Source organism: Fistularia commersonii, unplaced genomic scaffold (assembly GCF_037954325.1).
Source record: "Fistularia commersonii isolate RoL2024-O1a breed Wild unplaced genomic scaffold, RoL_Fcom_v1.0 HiC_scaffold_181, whole genome shotgun sequence".
Taxonomy (NCBI): Eukaryota; Metazoa; Chordata; class Actinopteri; order Syngnathiformes; family Fistulariidae; genus Fistularia; species Fistularia commersonii.
Window position 1 is genome coordinate 1 of NW_028234138.1, and position 18409 is coordinate 18409.

Below are 18409 nucleotides of genomic sequence, written 5' to 3' on the forward strand. Positions count from 1 at the left end.
GTGTTCCTCGGCATCTCAGCCATTGACAAGGAAATCTGGGTGTGGAACACAGGCTTCATCCTCCTCACGCTCCTCTTCATCTTCGTGTACCGATTCATCGGTGAGGTCTTTTCTTCATCAGCAATGCTGGAGGCTCTACGGGGAAAGTGTGAGAACATTGTGTCTGTGTGTGAAACAGGTGTCTTCTTCCTCACCTGGATCATGAACAAGTTCCGTCTTGTTCCCTTGGAGGTAATAGACCAGGTGATAATGAGCTACGGAGGCCTGCGGGGGGCAGTCGCCTACGGCCTTGCGGTTATGTTGGATGAGCACAAGATAAAGGAGAAGAATCTGATGATTTCCACCACCCTGATCGTGGTGTATTTCACTGTCATCCTCCAGGTAACATCTGCAGTACCTCAAACTCCCCAATGTTACGTTGCACTAGGATAAAGCAGGACCACAGACGCCAATCTTCTCACCCCGAGTTAGTGTAGATCAATGACAGGTCGCCTCAGGTAGCCTCAGCTACCAGGGGCCATCATAAGTACTGAATACATATTTCCAACACCAAAAGCGTCATTAAAGAAAGGTTCTGTAGTCTATCAAGTGATGAAGATGATGCTGAGGTTATGGCACCGTGCTGATCCTCCTCATCCTCCACTGCATTCAGAGAAGGTCCTTTCCCAAGTACTTGCTTCAGCTGGAGTTCATTGTCAAGTCTTTTACTGGGGAGCTAACTGTGGCTTTGGTCGTAGGGCGTGACGATGAAACCTCTCGTAACCTGGCTGAAGGTCAGGAGAGCTGCCATGACGGAGCTCTCACTGATAGAAAAAGTCCAGAATAAGGTAAAGATGGTTTTCCTCTTCAAGACGTGAAGGGACATTACTGGGCCTGGGTTTGATCCCGTCTATCTGCTCCTCAGGTGTTTGACCACCTGCTCATTGCCATAGAAGACATTTCTGGACAAATAGGACACAACTACATGAGGGACAAGTAAGTGAAGACACCTCTTCTGACACAAAGATGTGTTTGTGTATTGGGCTACGTCAGGCCGTACTGATCTGCTCTCTTGCTGTGAAGGTGGAATAATTTTGAGGAGGGGTGGATGTCAAGGGTCTTGATGAAACCGTCAGCAAGGAAGAACCGCGACCGCCTCTTCACCGTCTTCCACAAGCTGAATCTGCAGGACGCCATGGCATATGTGGCCGAGGTGCGCATGTGGAATTGCCAAGTTGTTGTTTTTTGATAGAAGTGCAGATAAGCTGGTGTAATGAGCCCTTCTGCCCCGCAGGGAGAACGTCGAGGCTCACTGGAGTTCATCAGACATGAATCAGCGTTTGTCGACTTCAAGAAAAAGCTTGGCGACAATTTCTCAGATGCCATGCCGGACATTATGGCCAACATGTCTGAGGATCACGAGGCGAGGTAAGGCAGCCCTCTTAGATCATATAACCAGAGAAGTACAACTTGAGGACACCACATTACAGGGGTTTAGGGGTAGGAGAGGGTGTTTACAACACTGCTCCCTGGTGGCCACGTGGACCAACCTGAAGGTTGCCTCTGCAGGAGAGACATGGTGCCTTCAGTGAGCCTGGAAATGCACGAGCAGACCATCCAGGGCATGAGGGACACTGAGGGCCTCAACAGCCACCACCTGCTGCAGCAGCACCTCTACAAGGGCAGGAAACAGGTCAGCGGTGTCAGCCTTGTGCCCGCTGACGCAAAACCTCTCATCGCTAATCCCATGATCTCCTGATCCAGCATCGACACAGGTACAGCCGCAGCCACTTTGAGGTCAACAAGGATGAAAACGAGGTGCAGGAGATCTTCCAGAGGACCATGAGAAGCCGGTTGGAGTCCTTCAAGTCTGCAAAGATGGGAGTCGCTCCGCACAAAACCATAACAAAGCACCCAAAGAAAGATCTGCAGCAGAAGGTTGAGCCTCCTATCATGAGCACGGTCTTAAGGACCTTTGTAGTTACCGCTTTATAACCCACAGTATAATTAATTGAGTAGTAGACGTCACTTATCTAACAGAATGGTATGACACGATGCAGGTTCAGGTCTGATCCAGAGCTGGTCTATCTTGAGTCCAGAGTGTTGTAACTAGGTTTGACCTCCACAGGTGCAGAACGGCAAGGCCACCCTGAGCAGCCAGTCCGGGGATGAAGGTCAGTTACCCATTTCAGATGCAAGAAGTTCCAACCTGACAGTTACTCCTGCGTCACCCTGGTACTAAACCCAGCCCTTATATCAGATTTTCAGTTCTCCGAAGGGGACAGCGCCTCTGGGTATGAGTCCACCAGCTCCTTCCCCATGAGGGTGGTCTATAGAGCTGGAGGTAAGCTCTTGTCTGCTCCCTCTTCCCCCTTCCCCTCTCAGCTTCCTAAACCCTCCCCTCTGCTCCTTCCCTAAGATGGGATTGAGAATCCAGCCTTCATGCCCGAGTTGGACTACACTTCCTCAGTGCAGATCCCACCCTGGCTGGCTGAGGCTGAGCTGGATGCCACCACCGTAGCGCCATCTCAGCGAGCGCAGCTTGTGCTCCCCTGGACACCCGGCAACCTGCGGCGCTTGGCCCCACTTCGCACCAGCAACCGCTCTACAGACTCCTTCGTGGTTGCCGACACGCCGGCTGCATCGCGGAGGGAGGAACAGGAGCTGGCGCCTCCACCCACTCCTCCGCCACCACCGCCTGGTGCAGGCAGCTACATGTGACCTCCATACTCCAAGGGCAGACTGGCACCCAAGTTCTGATAGGAGACTGCCTGGTCTGGAGAAGCTTCTTGGGTTGTGATGTCCGTAACAGAGGAGAGGCTCCTCCCCTCTGGTCCACCGGATCCAGGATGAAGATCTTTGAACAGACTTCCAATCACCTTCTTCTTCCTCTTCTGTGAATAAAGTTGATTCTCAGTGTGTGTTTTTGAGGAGGGATGTCGGCCTTGACAGACTGAAGATGCCTCCACGACACTCAGCCTTCTGAGATGTCCACCGGTGTGGAGCTGCTGCCTCTCAAAGGAAGCTCAGTGTGGTGTTTGACTGACGCTGATAACTCCGTCTGTCAGTGAACAGGATTAAACCAGGGTCTGGACCATAGGGTTCATGCTGACAGGTTCATCATGAAAGGTCACCTGCCTGATACGTATGAAACCTGAGCAGCTGAGGGTGAGAGATGTTTATTTAATGGCATGAAGTTAAGAGTCACTGAAATAAATAAAACCTGATTAAAACTCCGTTCTAACAAAGATGACGGGCATGTTTTCTATGAAAAGTGAAGTTGTCCATCTCCAGGGATCATCCATGCAGCAGAGAGCTATGGATATCTCATCATAGATCATCCATCTCCAGTGTCTCCAAGTTTTTCGTCATATAGTCCAGTATCACCTTCTCGTTTCCAGGATCTTTGAGGTAGAAGTGATTCCCATCCAGCATCCTGACAGTGAAGTCCCCCGAGGTCATGTCCTTCCAAGCTGTCAATCAAAAAACAGGTTAATGATGTAATTAAAGAAGAGCGCCCCCCCACCTGCCACTCACTGCCCTCATGTAGACCCTTCAAACCCACTGGGCTGGACGAAGATCTACAAGACTGCCTTTATTCACAACAAGAACCACCTGATGGACATGACAGAAAAGTCGACTGGTACGCTGTTAGATTGGTAGACAGGTAGACTGTAAGACATGTCAGGACTTAACATTTCTCAGATTTCTTTGTGGGTTGTTTCCTGCATGAGAGACAATGTCTAGTACCATCTGAGGCAGAAACACAGTACAGTACTATAAGCCCATTTTCCAAGGAACGTCCTGCATGTTTTTGGACAACAAGTGGGTCTTCAGCTTTGCTTTTAATAATCAACAGAGAGGTCTGCTGATGTCAGCAAGCAAATGTAACGCAGAGTTGGTGGATGAAATAAAGAAGCCTATGGCCAAAGGTCTTTGTGAACCTTGGTGACCCAGAAAGCTGAAACTCTGGGAGAGCAGAGCATCTCCAGGCACATATGACTTCATCAGGTGAGATAGAATAGATGGTGCATTGCCTTTATAGGTGAGGAGCAGCACCTTAAAGTCTGCTCTCAGAGTTGCTGCGTCTGGACAGTTTGCAGGCCTTGGACGCTCTTGCGGGTAAAACAATAATCCAGTCATTTTGTCACAAATGCATGGATTAAGATCTCTGCATCCTTTAATGATGTTTCTATAATGGCAGAGGGTGATTCTGGTGACCTCTTTTTAATATAAAAGTTGAAAAAAAAAATCATCCTATCAAAGGACACACCAAGGTTCCTGAGTGACATTGTACAGATGACAGCCTCGCTGATCCAACAATAATCAATTCAGTCTTGTCTGACTTCACAAGCAGAAAATTTGCTGACAACTTACTCTTGAAAGCAGCCAGACAGGTGTCAAGGTTATGTGTGTTCAATCCAGTTGTGTTAAACAGCAAATAAAGCTGCCCCAGAAGAAACAGCCTGTCGCCAACAGTCTTTTTTCAGACGTTGGGCACTGCCCACAAGGTCTGCCCATTTTAAGGGTGAATTACAGTCATTATGCTGTTTGCCATGCCAAACATGGACCATAGAAAGCCATGGAGACAGTTGCTTCAAGAGGTTAGAAAGAAAAATAAATACAATCATGTTAAAGGTAAAAGATATCAGACCATCTCCAAACAGCTAGATATTCCTGTGACTGCAGCTGCAAAGATTATCCAGAAGTTGAAAGTCCAGGGGACTGTAGCCAACCTTCCTGGATGTGGCAACAGGAAGAACATTGATGTCAGGTTGAAGAGATAGATGATATGAATGTTACCGCGGGAGCCCAGAAAGACCTCCAAAGAGGTTAGAGGTAAAGTCCAAGGTTAAGATGCATCAGTGTCCGTAGCTGTTTGTGCCAAAGTGAACTTTGTGGGAGACATACAGACACCACTGTTGAAAGTGGATCGTTAAGAAGAGACTGGAATTTGGCAAAATGCACAGTGACCAGCGACAAATCTCCCAGGAAGGTGTCTTCAGGACAGAGGAGACAGAGCTGGAGTTTTTAGGCAAGTTACCTCAGCTCTGCACTCAGACTCAAACATGAAGCAGAGCAAGAGAAGAAAACCATACCAACTGTGAAACATGGAGGAGGCTCATTGAAGTTCTGGGGCTGCTTTGCTGCAGGTGGATGGTGCAGTTGTTGGAGTGAAGCTGCTGCCCTATGCAGACCAGCAGCTTTGGCTAGATCTGCCAATCCCCAGGTGACTGGCAGCAGACGAGCAGTGCTGTCCTCCTCTCTATCCATTAACCCTGTTCAGATGGAAACTGCTTCACAGGGCCCTTCTGACTGCTCCAAAAGTAGCATGCTACTTCAACAACTGCAGCCTCTGTTCTCCTGCCCTTCCTTACATGCTAATATCTGAAGAATAATTTTCTTTTCCCTTACCACCCCTTGCTGGACTGGTAGTGTACTGCAGTCACTTTCACCGCTATCCTTGTGCCGGTGGCCTGATTTGTATCTTATAACCTCAGGAATAAAGGGCACTGGGTTCTTTAAAGAGAACTGTCTGGAACAAAATTTCTGAGTCCTTGTGGTTGAAGTACATCGGGTATTTGCTCTGAACCATCCAGGCAGGGGGTGATACCTGGGTCCTGCAGGACCTGAGAGGACTCACCTTGTAAGTCATGAGGGGCATCGTCCTTTCCATCCAGACAGGTGACCGGGCACGAGAGGAACGCACTGTCTGGTTTCTCACATCTGCAGGAGAATAAAGTCACTGAAGGTGTTTGTACTGAATCATAGGTTTACAGTCATGGAGACTGGACTAAGGTGTCTGCAAGCCCACAGGTAGTTCTCCATGATGTGCAGGTCGGCCTTCAGGGCAGGAAGGAAAAGCTGCAGCACTTCGGGGTTGGCAAGCAGCTCAGGAGGAGTTCCTCCAGCAGAGGTCAGCCACTGGAGAAAGTCCTCATCTGACAAGTCGCTTCTCCTTGGGGCTTTGAGTCGAATCTCTGACTGGAGACAAATCAAAAGACACAGGGAGTGCACCAGAACTTGTTCTATCACCAGGCTGCATCTGTACAGGTCAGGAGTTCTGTATGCCCTCACGTATGGCGCAGATGCACCGGACAGGAAAACATGAACAGGCTCCAGGTGGTGACGTTTCTTCAGAGCATCTGCAAAGGCGAAGCTGGTGAAGGCACCGAAGCTAATCAAAATAGAAAAGCAATCGTCATTTAAAAAAAACAGTAAGCGAGTGTAAACCCAGCTGCTTCCCTGGGTTTGGATTCCTTCACATTCTCCTACCTGTGTCCAAACAAAGCAAAGGGCCTCTCTCTCAGCGCAGGCAGTAACTGTCCAATGACCTCGTCCACGATCTGCTGCATGTTCTGGAAGAAGGGCTCTTTGGCTCGACTCTCCCGGCCAGGAAGTCTGACAGCAAGCACTGAGGCAGACGGAACTCGGGTTTAGTTTCAGAAAGTTCTCACTCTGTCCATCACATCATCAAATCTAGATTCTCCTCATGGAAAATGAGAACATGCTCTAAACTTGAGGAGATGATCTCTTCAAACCACCACATCAAACAAAGAACAGTGTTTTAGATTAACCTGAGCACAGAGCATCACAGGAGTTCATCTGACCTTATTTTCCCTCTCAGTTTTGGGCTCTGAGATGTCTTGTGTCGAGATTCCACACTCCACACCTCATCACTGTCTCACAGCTTAAAGACATGTCCCAGACCAGTGTAACAACTTCTCTGCAACTCCAGTCTTCCTCATACTGAGACAGAGTTCCTCTCTCGCCACCCTGTTGTATGCTTTTTGTTGATCTACAAAGGCACAATCCGGCTCCCTTTGACCTTCTTTATCAACATTCTTAGAGCAAATACTGCATCTGTAGTGGTTTTTGAAAGCAAATACTGCATCTATTGTACTCCTGCAAAGCAAATACTGAGTCTGTGGTGCTCTTTCAAAGCAAATTTAGAATCTGTTGTACTCCTTCAAAGCTAATACTGCATCTGTTGTACTCTCTAGGCATGGAACCATACTGTTTCTCACAAATGCTGACTTCTCCACTCAGTCCAATTTCCAAGACCCATTCCCATAACTTTATTGTATGACTCGTCAACTTTATTCCTCTATAGCAGGGGTGGGCAATTCATTTTTACAAGGGGCCATATGAGAAACCTGAATGGTGTTAGAGGGCCAAACCAATGATAACTTAAACTTATTTCTACTCGATATTAATTATGTCCCATTGCAAAGGGCAGTAAATTATATATTCTGATAAGCAGCTTCTGCTTATCAGAATAATAAAATAATAAAGAATACAAACTAAATCAATCATTACATCAGTGTTCTCAGAAGGTCTAACATGTCGACCTTCAAAAACACGACAACCTGTACTGTTCTTCATCCTCTTCAGTGCCCTCCTCACTTCACCTTTATTAATCTACTACATTGTGGTCTACAATTGTTATCCCTTCTACCCCTTCTCCCTCGTTCATCAGCTCTTCAAAGTATTCTTTCCATCTTCCCATCACTCATCTGGCATCTGTCACTACATTTCCCTCACTATCCTTTCCCTCTCTCTGTTTTGCCAACCCGTATAAATCATTATCTCCGATGCAACCTCAGGGCGGCACTGGCCCGTGTCTCTCCAAGCTTCCCTTGGGGGGCACAGAGTGCACAGTGTCTCCCTGTGCCGGTCCCAAGCCCTGATAAATGCAGAGGGTTGCGTCAGGAAGGGCATCCGGCGTAAAACTTTTGCCAAAACCAAACATGCGAGTCAACCATAACCATATCATACCGGATCGGTCGTGGACCGGGTTAACAACGACCGCCATTGGTACTGATGACCTACAGGGTACTAATGGAAATTGGGGCACTGTGGGTCACAGAACAAGAACAAGAAGAAGAGGAGGAGTGCGTGTTCAGAAGCAGAGAAAGAGGAGGAAAGGAAAGAGTCTGGGACTGAGAGTATGGATTTTGAATATCGGGACTCTGACAGGAAAAAGAAGAGAGTTGGTTGACATGATGCAGAGAAGGAAGGTGGATATACTGTGTGTCCAGCAGACCAGGTGGAAAGGAAGTAAGGCTAGAAGCTTAGGAGCAGGTTTTGTACTAAGTTGTACTATTATGGTACTGACAAGAAGAGAAATGGAGTAGGAGTTATCTTGAAGGAGGAGTTTGTTGGGAATGTCTTGGAGGTGAAAAGAAAGTCAAATGGACTTATGAGTCTGAAACTGAAAATTGGAGGTGTGACGCTCAATGTTGTAAGTGGCTATGCCCCGCAGGTGGGGTGTGAATTTGAAAAGAAGGAGAAGTTCTGGAATGAGTTAGATGAAGTGATACAGAGTATTCCCAGAAATGAGAGAGTGGTAATTGGTGCAGACTTCAATGGACATGTTGGTGAAGGCAACAGAGGGGGTGAAGAAGTGATGGTGGTAGATTTTGCAAAAAGGATGGAAATGGGAGTAGTGAACACCTTTTTCCAGAAAAAACAGGAACATAGGGTAACTTATAAGAGCGGAGGTAGGAGCAGGCAGGTAGACTACATCTTGTATAGATGAGGTAACCTGAAAGAGATCAGTGACTGCAAAGTAGTTGAAGGTGAGAGTGTAGCTAGACAGCATAGGATGGTGGTTTGTAGGATGACTCTGGTGACAAGGGAGATGAAGAGGACAAAGGCAGAGCAGAGGACAAAGTGGTAGAAGCTGAAAAGGGAGTGTTGCATGGTTTTCAGGGACAAGTTGAGAAAGGGTCTGGGTGGTCAGGGTGAGCTCCCACATGATTGGACAACAACAGCTAGTGTTATTAGGGAGACAGATAGAAGAGTTCTTGGTGTGTCATCTGGAGGGAAAGTAGATAAAGAGACTTGGTGGTGGAATGAGGGAGTGCAGGAGTATATACAGAGAAAGCGGCAGCACAAAAGACTGACTAGAACAGACAGGAGTACAGGGAGATACAGTGTAAGGTAAGGATAGAAGTAGCAACGGCAAAACAAAGGGCATACGATGACCTGTATGCTCAGTTGGATAGTAAGGAGGGTGAGAATGATCTATACAGGTTGACGAAACAGAGAGATAAAGATGGAAAGGATGTACAACGGGTCCGGGTGATTAAGGACAGAGAGGGAAACGTATTGACAGATGCTAGAAGAGTGATGGTAAGATAGAAAGAGTACTTTGAAGAGCTGATGAATGTGGAACTATTGTAGACCATAAAGTAGCACAAATTAGTAAAAGTGAAGTGAGGAAGGCATTGAAGAGGGTGAAGAGTAGAAAAGCAGTTAGTCCTGATGGTACACCTGTGGAGGTATGGAAGTGTCTAGGAGAGGCAGTGTTAGATTTACTGACTAGATTATTCAATAGGATCTTAGAGAGTGAGAAGATGCCTGAAGAATGGAGACAAAGTGTGATGGTGCCTATTAGAACAAAGGGGATGTGCAGAATTGTGGCAACTATAGAGGGATAAAGTTGATGAGCTATACAATGAAGTTATGGGAAAGAGTAGTGGAAACTAAACTGAGAGCAGAAGTCAGCATTTGTGAACAGCAGTATGGCTTCATGCCTAGGAAGAGTACTACAGATGCAGTATTTGCATTGAGAATGCTAATAGAGAAGTACATAGAAGGCCAGAGGGAGCTGCATTGTGTTTTTGTAGACCTAGAAAAAGCAAGGTGCCAAGAGAGGAGCTCTGGTATTGTGTGAGGAAGTCTTGAGTGGCAGAGAAGTATGTTAGACTGGTGCAGGACATGTATGCTAGCTGTGAGACACTGGTACGATGTGCTGTAGGGGTAACAGAGAAGTTCAAGGTGGAGGTGGGACTCCATCAGGGATCAGCTCTGAGCCCCTTCTTGTTCGCAATGGTGATGGATAGGCTGCCAGATGAGGTTAGACAGGAATCCCCATGGACCATGATGTTTGCGGATGACATTGTGATCTGTAGTGAGAGCAGACAACAGGTAGAGGAAAATCTAGAGAGGTGGAGGTATGCTCTGGAAAGGAGAGGAATGAAAGTTAGTCGCAGCAAGACAGAATATATGTGTGTGAATGAGGGGAACTCGGGTGGAACGGTGAGGCTACAGGGAGTGGAGATCAAGAAGCTGGAGGATTTCAGGTACTTAGGGTCAACAGTCCAGAGCAACGGAGAGTGCAGAAAACAGGTGAAGAGACGGGTCCAAGCAGGTTGGAATGGGTGGAGAAAAGTGTCAGGGGTTCTATGTGATAGAAGACTTTCAGCCAGAATAAAAGGAAAGGTGTACAAGACAGTGGTGAGACCAGCGATGATGTATGGACTGGAAACTGTTACAATGACCAAAAGACAGCAGGCAGAACTAGAGGTCACATATGTCACGTCCTAATGTCATGTCATTCCACTCTCATCCTGTTTAGTCCTTTTAATTGTCTCTTCTATTTATATTCATATTTATTGATCTTGTTATTGTTGCACTGCTGTGACAAACAAATTTCCCCAATGGGGATCAAATAAGTATTATCTTATCTTGTCCATCACAAATCCTCCATGCAGGTCCAGCAGGCCTCCAGATCCCCTGGTATGTTGGGGGGAGAAGAGGATCTTCAGGCATGGAAAAGACATTTCCGAGATATGCCCGAGTGTCATTTGTTGCTTATTTACTCATACTTATAAGCTGGTATATAACCAGATTTGTGCCAACATAATGACAAATAATATGGTTACACAAATTTTGCGAGTTAGTGTCTAAGTTTGTAGCAGTAGTTTTCTTCACTTGCTAGCATAGATGGCAGGCTAAATGTTACATTCACTTTGGGAAAGAATGGAGTGATGAGCAGGTGACACCAGGTCAAGGGAAGAAGACTGGACATTAGAAAGGACCTGCATCCGGTGATGCTAAGAAGTATTGCAGCAAGAAAAAAAATATATAAAATTGGTGCATATGCACCAATTTCATTCGTTTTTTTTTTACAATCCCATAATATTATGGGATTGTATTTTTTGGGAATGTATTCGTTTTACAATTCCATAATATTATGGGATTGCAGCTCTAAATGCCTTTCAGGAGGATTAAACAGAATCTCCATGTCTGATCCATCTATCACCTTCTCCTGGGTTAACTGAACTGTTAATGATCTGATCCAGGCCCAGGCGACCAGAGAGATCCACCTTTAGGTCTTACCTTCGATAGAGGAGTTGAGGACGTTTCCCCAGCGTGCAAAGTGTATGGAGCCCCCCCCAGCCCAGGGGAAGCACACCAGCCGGGCCGCAGCATCCGGCCTCGGCTTGAAGCAGTTGATCACCTTCTCCATCTGTACTCAGGAGAAAAATCCAGGACAGGAATCCGTGCCAGACCGTTCTTGCCGCTGTGGCAGAAGTCGAAGCGTCACCGTGGACCTGAAACACACTTCTGTGTGTGTGTGTGTGTGTGTGTGTGTGTGTGTGTCAATGATAAGATCCTCACGCGTCCTGTTTTTATTCTTCTATGGTCGCTGTCATCTCGATGCTATGCACCGTGGAGACATCTACAGCGTGGACGGTGCAGCTACACACGGGGAAGAACCCACCGGAGATACAAGGGGGGATTCATTTGGGGCTCACAGTACTTCATATCACCGACCTGACAACGAGGTACACTTAAGATTTCGAAGAAAAGCTAGATCAGCGGTAAACGTCGAACGTTTACACATGACGTATCGCAGGGGGGGGGGGGGTCCTCGGACGTGACGCCACTTCTCCAGTTTCCGCTTCCTGACGGATTCCCCTCGGTGGAGGAGGAGCGAGGCGGCCGCTGCTCTATCAAGTCGGTCGTATTTAGATGAGACGATTACAAAAATCGTTGAGAGGCGTAGCCCAGACAAGGGTCTGAAATCCTCATTTATCCTACACAGCTTTCCTTATTCTTTTGTAAACAATTTTCAAAATTGTATTGAACCAATTGAATTATTATAACTAAACTGTGTCATTAAAGTACATAAATGATGAACACTTCCGGTTGACACGACGCGGAGCCAGGAGTGAGTGTATTTTATTTTGAAGGGGCAAACCAGATGTAGCGCGTAGCTACAACTACGAGCATTACGCTGGCGGTAGGGAGGGCGGTGTCGGGGCGGCTCCAGGCCGGTTCCTGGTTCTCTCCGAGGCGGACTCCGGGCGTCTGTCGACCCGCACGGCTTCCAAGAGTGGAGATCGCTGGGCTGTCACGTAAAAACCGCGAAACAGCGAGTCCGGTTTCCGCCCAGGTAACGATCGGCACCGGCCTCAAATGTCAACCGTCCCCCGGATGTTACGGTTCTTGCTAGTAGGCTGTAAGCGGCTAACGCTCCCCGGGGCGAGTGGCTACCGATCGCCGGCCGGCTCCGAAAATAATCACCGTGTCATCTTCCAGCCCCCTGGCCCGACGGCAAGACGATATTTCCCGCGACTCTGAGCTATCAGCGCCCCGGTGAGGGAGCGGAGAGCCGGAGCCGGATCCGGGAGGAGCACCGCGGGGGGGCCGAGCCGTGGAACCGGGACGCCCGGACCGAGACCTCATGAATGGACATCGGAACAACAGGTGGGACCCCCGGGCTTATTTTCAGGGTGGCCCCCGGTGAAGGGGTGAGTGGAGACGGTCCAAAGAAACCCCCACCCTGTCACTGACAGGCGGGGGCCCGTCAGGTGTGGCTGAAGCTAAGAGGCTTTCGGGGAGATGCTGGGGGATGGGATCACAGCAGCTGCGGCCATAACCCCTTCTCCCCACCAAGAAATGCTTCCAGCATGTATGGAGCTTGGGGGACTTCTCCAGTTCATGATCCGGCCACCTCACTGTGGAGATGTTTTTCACAGGGGTCTGCAGGCCCACAGAGTTTATGTATGGGTACGCAAGAATCCTTCTCCTGAGACCATGGGTCCATTTGCCTCGGAGAAAGTGTCAGCACATGGCCGAGTTTGCCATGGCAACAATTAGAAAGATCAGGTGACCTGGGATGCATCATCCAGAAGGGTATTACACTCTGGGTTTCTTGCGTAGAGTCGACCTTTGACCCCAACAGGAGCTGAAACTGCTGGGCTTCTCTTCCTGAAGATGTCATGTGTTTCCATCCCAACATTCAGTTCATTCTCATCTTCACGGTACATTCCTCCAGATACTCCGGGTTCCTCCCACAGCTGCAAGAAAATGCAGGGAGTTCAGTGGAGACCTCTAACCCCACCCTGTCCCTCAGTACATTATTGAAAGAACAGACCCTGAATGAATGAACTATTGAATTATTTCACTGTAACCTTGTCATTAGAACTGTGTGTGTAGCCCCCCGTGATTGCGTACCTTCTACTTTGGCCATTTTAAATCGGAGTTTCTTGTTAGTGTGGGGGGTATCTGCCCGTGCCTCTGTCTGTCAGGCACATCATAGGTCAAAGGTCACCCTGCTGCAGTCTTTTGGCAAACTCACAGTAAACCAAAGCACCAACATCAGTCTTCGGCAGCGATGCCTCCACCCCCTCTCCTCCCTAAACTTCCTTCCTGCTCCACCAGGTATTGTTGCTCTCAGAACGTTGGTTCTATCTCCTTATTGTCAGTTGACCTTCAGCTTTCTGTGTCACAGATGTTTCCAGAACGTTCTTCTTCACCGCAAGGGCCAGACCAGTCCTACTTAGGGTTCAAATGTTGATCCTGTAGCTGTTAAAGTGTGTGTGTTTTACAAATCCATAAGAGCAGACATGTGCTGTGTCATGTCTTGTTTCAGGAGCCGTTGGAGCCCAAGCACTCTTCTCATTGCCCCGGAGACCAGGCTATGGCACCGTTGGAAAGGCCATCAAGCTTCTTGCTAACTGCTTCCAGGTGGAGATCCCCAAGATCGATGTCTACCTGTACGAAGTGGACATCAAGCCTGAAAAATGTCCCCGCCGGGTTAACAGGTAACAACTTGAGATGTGTCCAGAAAAGGCTTTCGTTTTGTTGTCTGCAAAGACAGAAAAGCCGGAGCGGTTTTCATTTGTTGTTTGCAGAGAGGTGGTGGATTCCATGGTGCAGCATTTCAAGGTGACCATCTTTGGAGAACGTCTACCTGTCTACGATGGGAAAAGGAGCCTCTACACGGCGACCCCGCTGCCTGTGGCCTCTGGCGGGGTAGGAGCCTCTTTGGACATAAAACTACCTCGATCTCAGCCCATCACCTCAGGTAGGTCAGGAAGCAACACGAGGAAACCTCAGTGACAGGCCCCCCCTTTCTAGGTCGACCTGGACGTCACTCTGCCAGGTGAGGGGGGCAAGGACCGCCCCTTTAAGGTGACCATGAGGTTTGTGTCGCTGGTCAGCTGGCACCTGCTCCATGAGGTCCTGACAGGACAGGGCGTAGCTGAACCGCTGGACCTTGAGAAGCCCCTGAGTACCAACCCTGTGCACGCTGTGGACGTGGTGCTTCGGCACCTGCCCTCCATGAAGTAAGACACCTTCCGGAAGTCTCAAAAGAATGTCCTTCTGGTTTTTATGCATCTAGTTGAATCAATATTCCCTCAAATTTTTCATGTGTTGTTTGCGTTGGAGATATAATTCTATTTATTTTAACCTGCCTTACATGAACTGCGAACCGAAATGGTCAGAAACGCCGATTTTTGAGAACATTCTTTCTCACACTTTTTTTTTTTTTTTTTAATATAAAGCTCCAACTTGTGTTACAAGTATTAGTTTCAGTGTATGAAGCTCAGTGAACAACTCCTGCTGTTCACTGGGTGAGAGAGTCCTGCTCCTTTACTCTTTGTAAAATATATAATAACACAATTCCTACTACACATGAGCTAGTAAAAATAAAATCCATATATGAAAATTCTTAATCAATGATACTAGATAAGCACAAATCTGATGATAGACTTAATTTTCCCCTTATTTTTCCTGTCAGCGCATTTTGTTGTACACTTTGACCAGATTCATGGAATTCCAACCGCAACTCCTTTTGTGCTGAATCTGACGCTTGAGGTGGTCCAGCGTCCGTCCCATCCGCACTTTTCCCTCAGCAGCTACTTTGTTTTTGCAGAGCAGACCCTTTTCCCTCGATAAAAAATAAAATCTAACTCAAGAGCCTTTTTTTTTACTTTGGTGGGTGGATGTGCCACTGCCTGTTCGTTTTGGCATTATTGTGAGGGGTTTGCATTAAGGATGCCATTGGTTACCTGCAATACCTTTAGACTGCATCATCTCATTGGCTGACCAGTCGCCTGTCACTCTCTAAGTATGCAAAATGGTACAGAATGAATTGTAATTTATACTTTCAGTTCTGGTTGGATTTTGATTTTGTGTGCAGCGCAGGTTTTCTCATAACGTGTAAGCTGTAAGAGAATGCAGCCTCGGGGCGGCACTGGTCGGTGACTCCCCGAGCCAGCCTCGGTGGGGCACAGAGCAGTGTCTCCCTGAGCCGGTCCCAAGCCCGGATAAATGCAGAGGGTTGCGTCAGGAAGGGCATTCGGTGTAAAACGTTTGCCAAAACCAAACATTTGAACCAAACATGATAACCAGATCGTACCAGATCGATAGAGGGACGGGTTAACAACGACCTCCATTGATGCTGATGACCTACAGGGTACTAATGGAAATTTGACCACTGCAGGTCAAAGAAGAAGAGGGGGAAGGCATGTTCAGAAGCAGAGAGAGAGGAGGAAAGGAAAGAGCCTGGGACTGAGGGTAGGGACTTTGAATATCGGGACTCTGACAGGAAAAAGAAGAGAGTTGGTTGACATGATGCAGAGAAGGAAGGTGGATATACTGTGTGTCCAGGAGACCAGGTGGAAAGGTACTAAGGGTAGAAGCCTAGGAGCAGGCTTTAAGTTGTACTATCATGGTACTGACAAGAAGAGAAATGGAGTAGGAGTTATCTTGAAGGAGGAGTTTGTTAGGAACCTTCTGGAGGTGAAAAGAATGTCGATAGACTTGTGAGTCTGAAACTGGAAATTGAAGGTGCGATGCTCAGTGTTGTTAGTGGCTATGCCCCGCAGGTGGGATGTGACTTTGAAAAGAAGGAGAAGTTCTGGAATGAGTTAGATGAAGTGATACAGAATATTCCCAGAAATGAGAGAGTGGTAATTGGTGCAGACTTCAATGGACATGTTGGCGAAGGCAACAGAGGGGATGAAGAAGTGATGGGCAGATTTGGTAAACAGGGTAGGAATGCAGAAGGACGGATGGTGGTCGTCTTTGCAAAAAGGATGGAAATTAACCTTTATTCCAGAAAAAACAGGATCATAGGGTAACTTATAAGAGTGGAGGTAGGAGCAGGCAGGTAGACTACATCTTGTATAGACGAGGTAACCTGAAAGAGATCAGTGACTGCAAAGTAGTTGTAGGTAAGAGTGTAGCCAGACAGCATAAGATTGTGGTTTATAGGATGACTCTGGTGACAAGGAAGAGCTGATGAATGTGGAACTATTGTAGACCATAAAGTAGCACAAATTAGGAAAATTGAAGTGAGGAAGGCATTGAGGAGGATGAAGAGTGGAAAAGCAGTTGGTCCTGATGATATACCTGTGGAGGTGTGGAAGTGTCCAGGATAGGCAGCGGTAGAGTTTCTGATTCGATTATTCAACAGGATCTTCAAGAGAAGATGCCTGAAGAATGGAGACAAAGTGTGATGGTGCCTATTCTTAAGAATAATGCAGAATTGCGGCAGCTATAGAGGGATAAAGTTGATGAACCATACGATGAAGTTATGGAAAAGAGTAGTGGAAACTAAACTGAGAGCAGAAGTCAGCATTTGTGAACAGCAGTATGGCTCCATGCCTAGAAAGAGTACTACAGATTCAGTATTTGCTTTGAGAATACTAATAGAGCAGTACAGAGAAGGCCAGAGGGAGCTGCATTGTGTTTTGTAGACCTAGAAAATGACAGGGTGCCAAGAGAGGAGTTCTGGTATTGTATGAGGAAGTCTGGAGTGGCAGAGAAGTATGTTAAACTGGTGCAGGACATGTATACTAGGTGTTAGACAGTGGTACGATGTGCTGTAGGGGTAACAGAGAAGTTCAAAGTGGAAGTGGGACTCCATCAGGGATCAGCTCTGAGCCCCTTCTTGTTCGCAATGGTGATGGACAGGCTGACAGATGAGGTTAGACAGGAATCCCCATGGACCAAGATGTTTGCAGATGACATTGTGATCTGTAGCGAGAGCAGACAACAGGTAGAGGAAAATCTAGAGAGGTGGAGGTATGCTCTGCAAAGGAGAGGAATGAAAGTTAGTCGCAGCAAGATAGAATTTATGTGTGTGAATGAGAGGAACTCGGGTTGAAAGGTGAGGCTACAGGGAGTGGAGATCAAGAAGTTCGAGGATTTCAGGTACTTGGGGTCAACAGTCCAGAGCAACGGAGAGTTTGGAAAAGAGGTGAAGAGACGGGTCCAAGCAGGTTGGAATTGGTGGAGAAATGTGTCAGGGGTACTATGTGATAGAAGACTATCGGCCAGAATAAAACGAAAGGTGTGCAAGACAGTGGGGAGACCAGCGATGCTGTATGGCCTAGAAACATTTACAATGACGAAAAGACAGGAGGCTGACCTTGGGGTTGCAGAGATGAAGATGTTGAGATTCTCTTTGGGAGTGACTAGGATGGATAGGATCAGGAATGAGTCTATCAGAGGAACAGCACATGTTAGATGTTTTGGAGAGAAGGTCAGAGAAGCCAGACTGAGATGGTTCGGTCATGTACAAAGGAGGGATAGTGAGTATATTGGTAGACGGATGCTGGAATGGGAGCTGCCAGGCAAGAGGTCTCGAGGAAGACAAAAGAGAAGATTTATGGATGTAGTGAGAGAGGATATGAAGGTAGTTGGTGTTAGAGAGGAGGATACATAGAATAAGGTTAGATGGAGAAAGTTGACTCGCTGTGGCGACCCCTGACGGGAAAAGCCGAAAGAAGAAGTGTTAGCTGTTAGAGCTAGCAGCTAAGAGGGAACAGCAAGCTGGATGTTGCTCCCTCAGGAGAAGCCTCTTCAAGCTCTGCTTGAAAGACTCGAGTCCCTGCCGACCTCTGGGTCACCTCTGCGCCCCCTCTGGTCACCAGGTACACCCCTGTGGGACGATCCTTCTTCTCCTCTCCAAAGGACTACGACCACCCTCTGGGCGGAGGAAGAGAGGTGTGGTTCGGTTTCCATCAGTCCGTGCGACCAGCCATGTGGAAGATGATGCTCAACATCGACGGTGAGATTCGAGCCCCGTCTTCTCCGTAGGAACCTTCCTTTCCAAGGCTCAACAGTTCCCTGTCCCCCCCCACCTTGCAGTGTCAGCCACAGCCTTCTACAAAGCCCAGCAGGTCATCCAGTTCATGTGCGAGGTCCTGGACATCCACAACATCGACGAGCAGCCACGGCCCCTCACCGACTCCCACAGGGTGAAGTTCACCAAGGAGATTAAAGGTGATGGCTCTGCTGGTCAGGACCTGCTTTGCTGGTCCTCAGTCAGTATCAGTTTCATTTGGTGCACAAAAGAGGTGAAAAAGAGTTCCTCCTCTCTCTGTATGAAGGTCTT

General features: G+C 47.7%; 3 protein-coding genes across 6 annotated transcripts; 2 read left to right on the top strand and 1 right to left on the bottom strand.

The window, feature by feature from the left end:
- The first annotated feature begins 13 nt into the window (after positions 1 to 13).
- Positions 14 to 3227, top strand: LOC147211576 (sodium/hydrogen exchanger 3-like). Its single transcript, XM_086143613.1, has 11 exons — positions 14 to 100; positions 179 to 381; positions 738 to 827; positions 905 to 975; positions 1063 to 1192; positions 1274 to 1407; positions 1549 to 1672; positions 1744 to 1917; positions 2108 to 2153; positions 2240 to 2323; positions 2399 to 3227. Exons 2-11 carry the CDS (start codon positions 202 to 204, stop codon positions 2698 to 2700), a joined length of 1335 nt encoding a protein of 444 aa, XP_085999739.1. The 5' UTR covers positions 14 to 100; positions 179 to 201; the 3' UTR covers positions 2701 to 3227.
- On the bottom strand, positions 3143 to 11498 carry LOC147211577 (S-acyl fatty acid synthase thioesterase, medium chain-like). 4 transcript variants are annotated; one of them, XM_086143616.1, is made up of 6 exons: positions 11392 to 11498; positions 11110 to 11293; positions 6256 to 6394; positions 5795 to 6157; positions 5624 to 5706; positions 3143 to 3452 (listed from the first exon to the last, which is right to left on the bottom strand). In XM_086143616.1, the coding sequence occupies exons 2-6, from the start codon at positions 11237 to 11239 to the stop codon at positions 3310 to 3312; spliced, it is 858 nt and encodes a 285-aa protein (XP_085999742.1). In that variant the 5' UTR covers positions 11240 to 11293; positions 11392 to 11498; the 3' UTR covers positions 3143 to 3309. The 4 variants fall into 4 exon arrangements, with proteins under 4 accessions (XP_085999742.1, XP_085999743.1, XP_085999741.1 ...); XM_086143617.1 differs by lacking the exon at positions 11392 to 11498 and having other exon boundaries at positions 5795 to 5964; positions 6058 to 6157; positions 11110 to 11366; XM_086143615.1 differs by lacking the exon at positions 11392 to 11498 and having other exon boundaries at positions 11110 to 11366.
- Positions 11499 to 11991: 493 nt separating this feature from the next.
- On the top strand, positions 11992 to 18297 carry LOC147211578 (protein argonaute-3-like; the record flags this gene model as incomplete). The annotated part of the gene is made up of 7 exons (XM_086143612.1): positions 11992 to 12169; positions 12316 to 12483; positions 13652 to 13823; positions 13914 to 14034; positions 14140 to 14348; positions 17946 to 18082; positions 18163 to 18297. Coding segments are annotated over exons 2-7 (793 nt in total), but the record flags the coding sequence as incomplete, so codon positions are not given.
- Positions 18298 to 18409: the final 112 nt, after the last annotated feature.

Excerpts from the sequence above, each read along its gene's own strand:
- LOC147211576 (XM_086143613.1), top strand. The coding sequence starts at position 202 with ATGAACAAGTTCCGTCTTGTTCCCTTGGAGGTAATAGACCAGGTGATA. Across the intron at positions 976-1,062 it reads CACAACTACATGAGGGACAA|GTGGAATAATTTTGAGGAGG; the intron begins GTAAGTGAAGAC and ends CTTGCTGTGAAG. Across the intron at positions 1,408-1,548 it reads TCTGAGGATCACGAGGCGAG|GAGAGACATGGTGCCTTCAG; the intron begins GTAAGGCAGCCC and ends TTGCCTCTGCAG.
- LOC147211577 (XM_086143616.1), bottom strand. The coding sequence starts at position 11,239 with ATGGAGAAGGTGATCAACTGCTTCAAGCCGAGGCCGGATGCTGCGGCC. Across the intron at positions 6,395-11,109 it reads CCTCAACTCCTCTATCGAAG|TGCTTGCTGTCAGACTTCCT; the intron begins GTAAGACCTAAA and ends CGTCTGCCTCAG. Across the intron at positions 5,707-5,794 it reads CACATCATGGAGAACTACCT|ATGTGAGAAACCAGACAGTG; the intron begins GTGGGCTTGCAG and ends ATTCTCCTGCAG.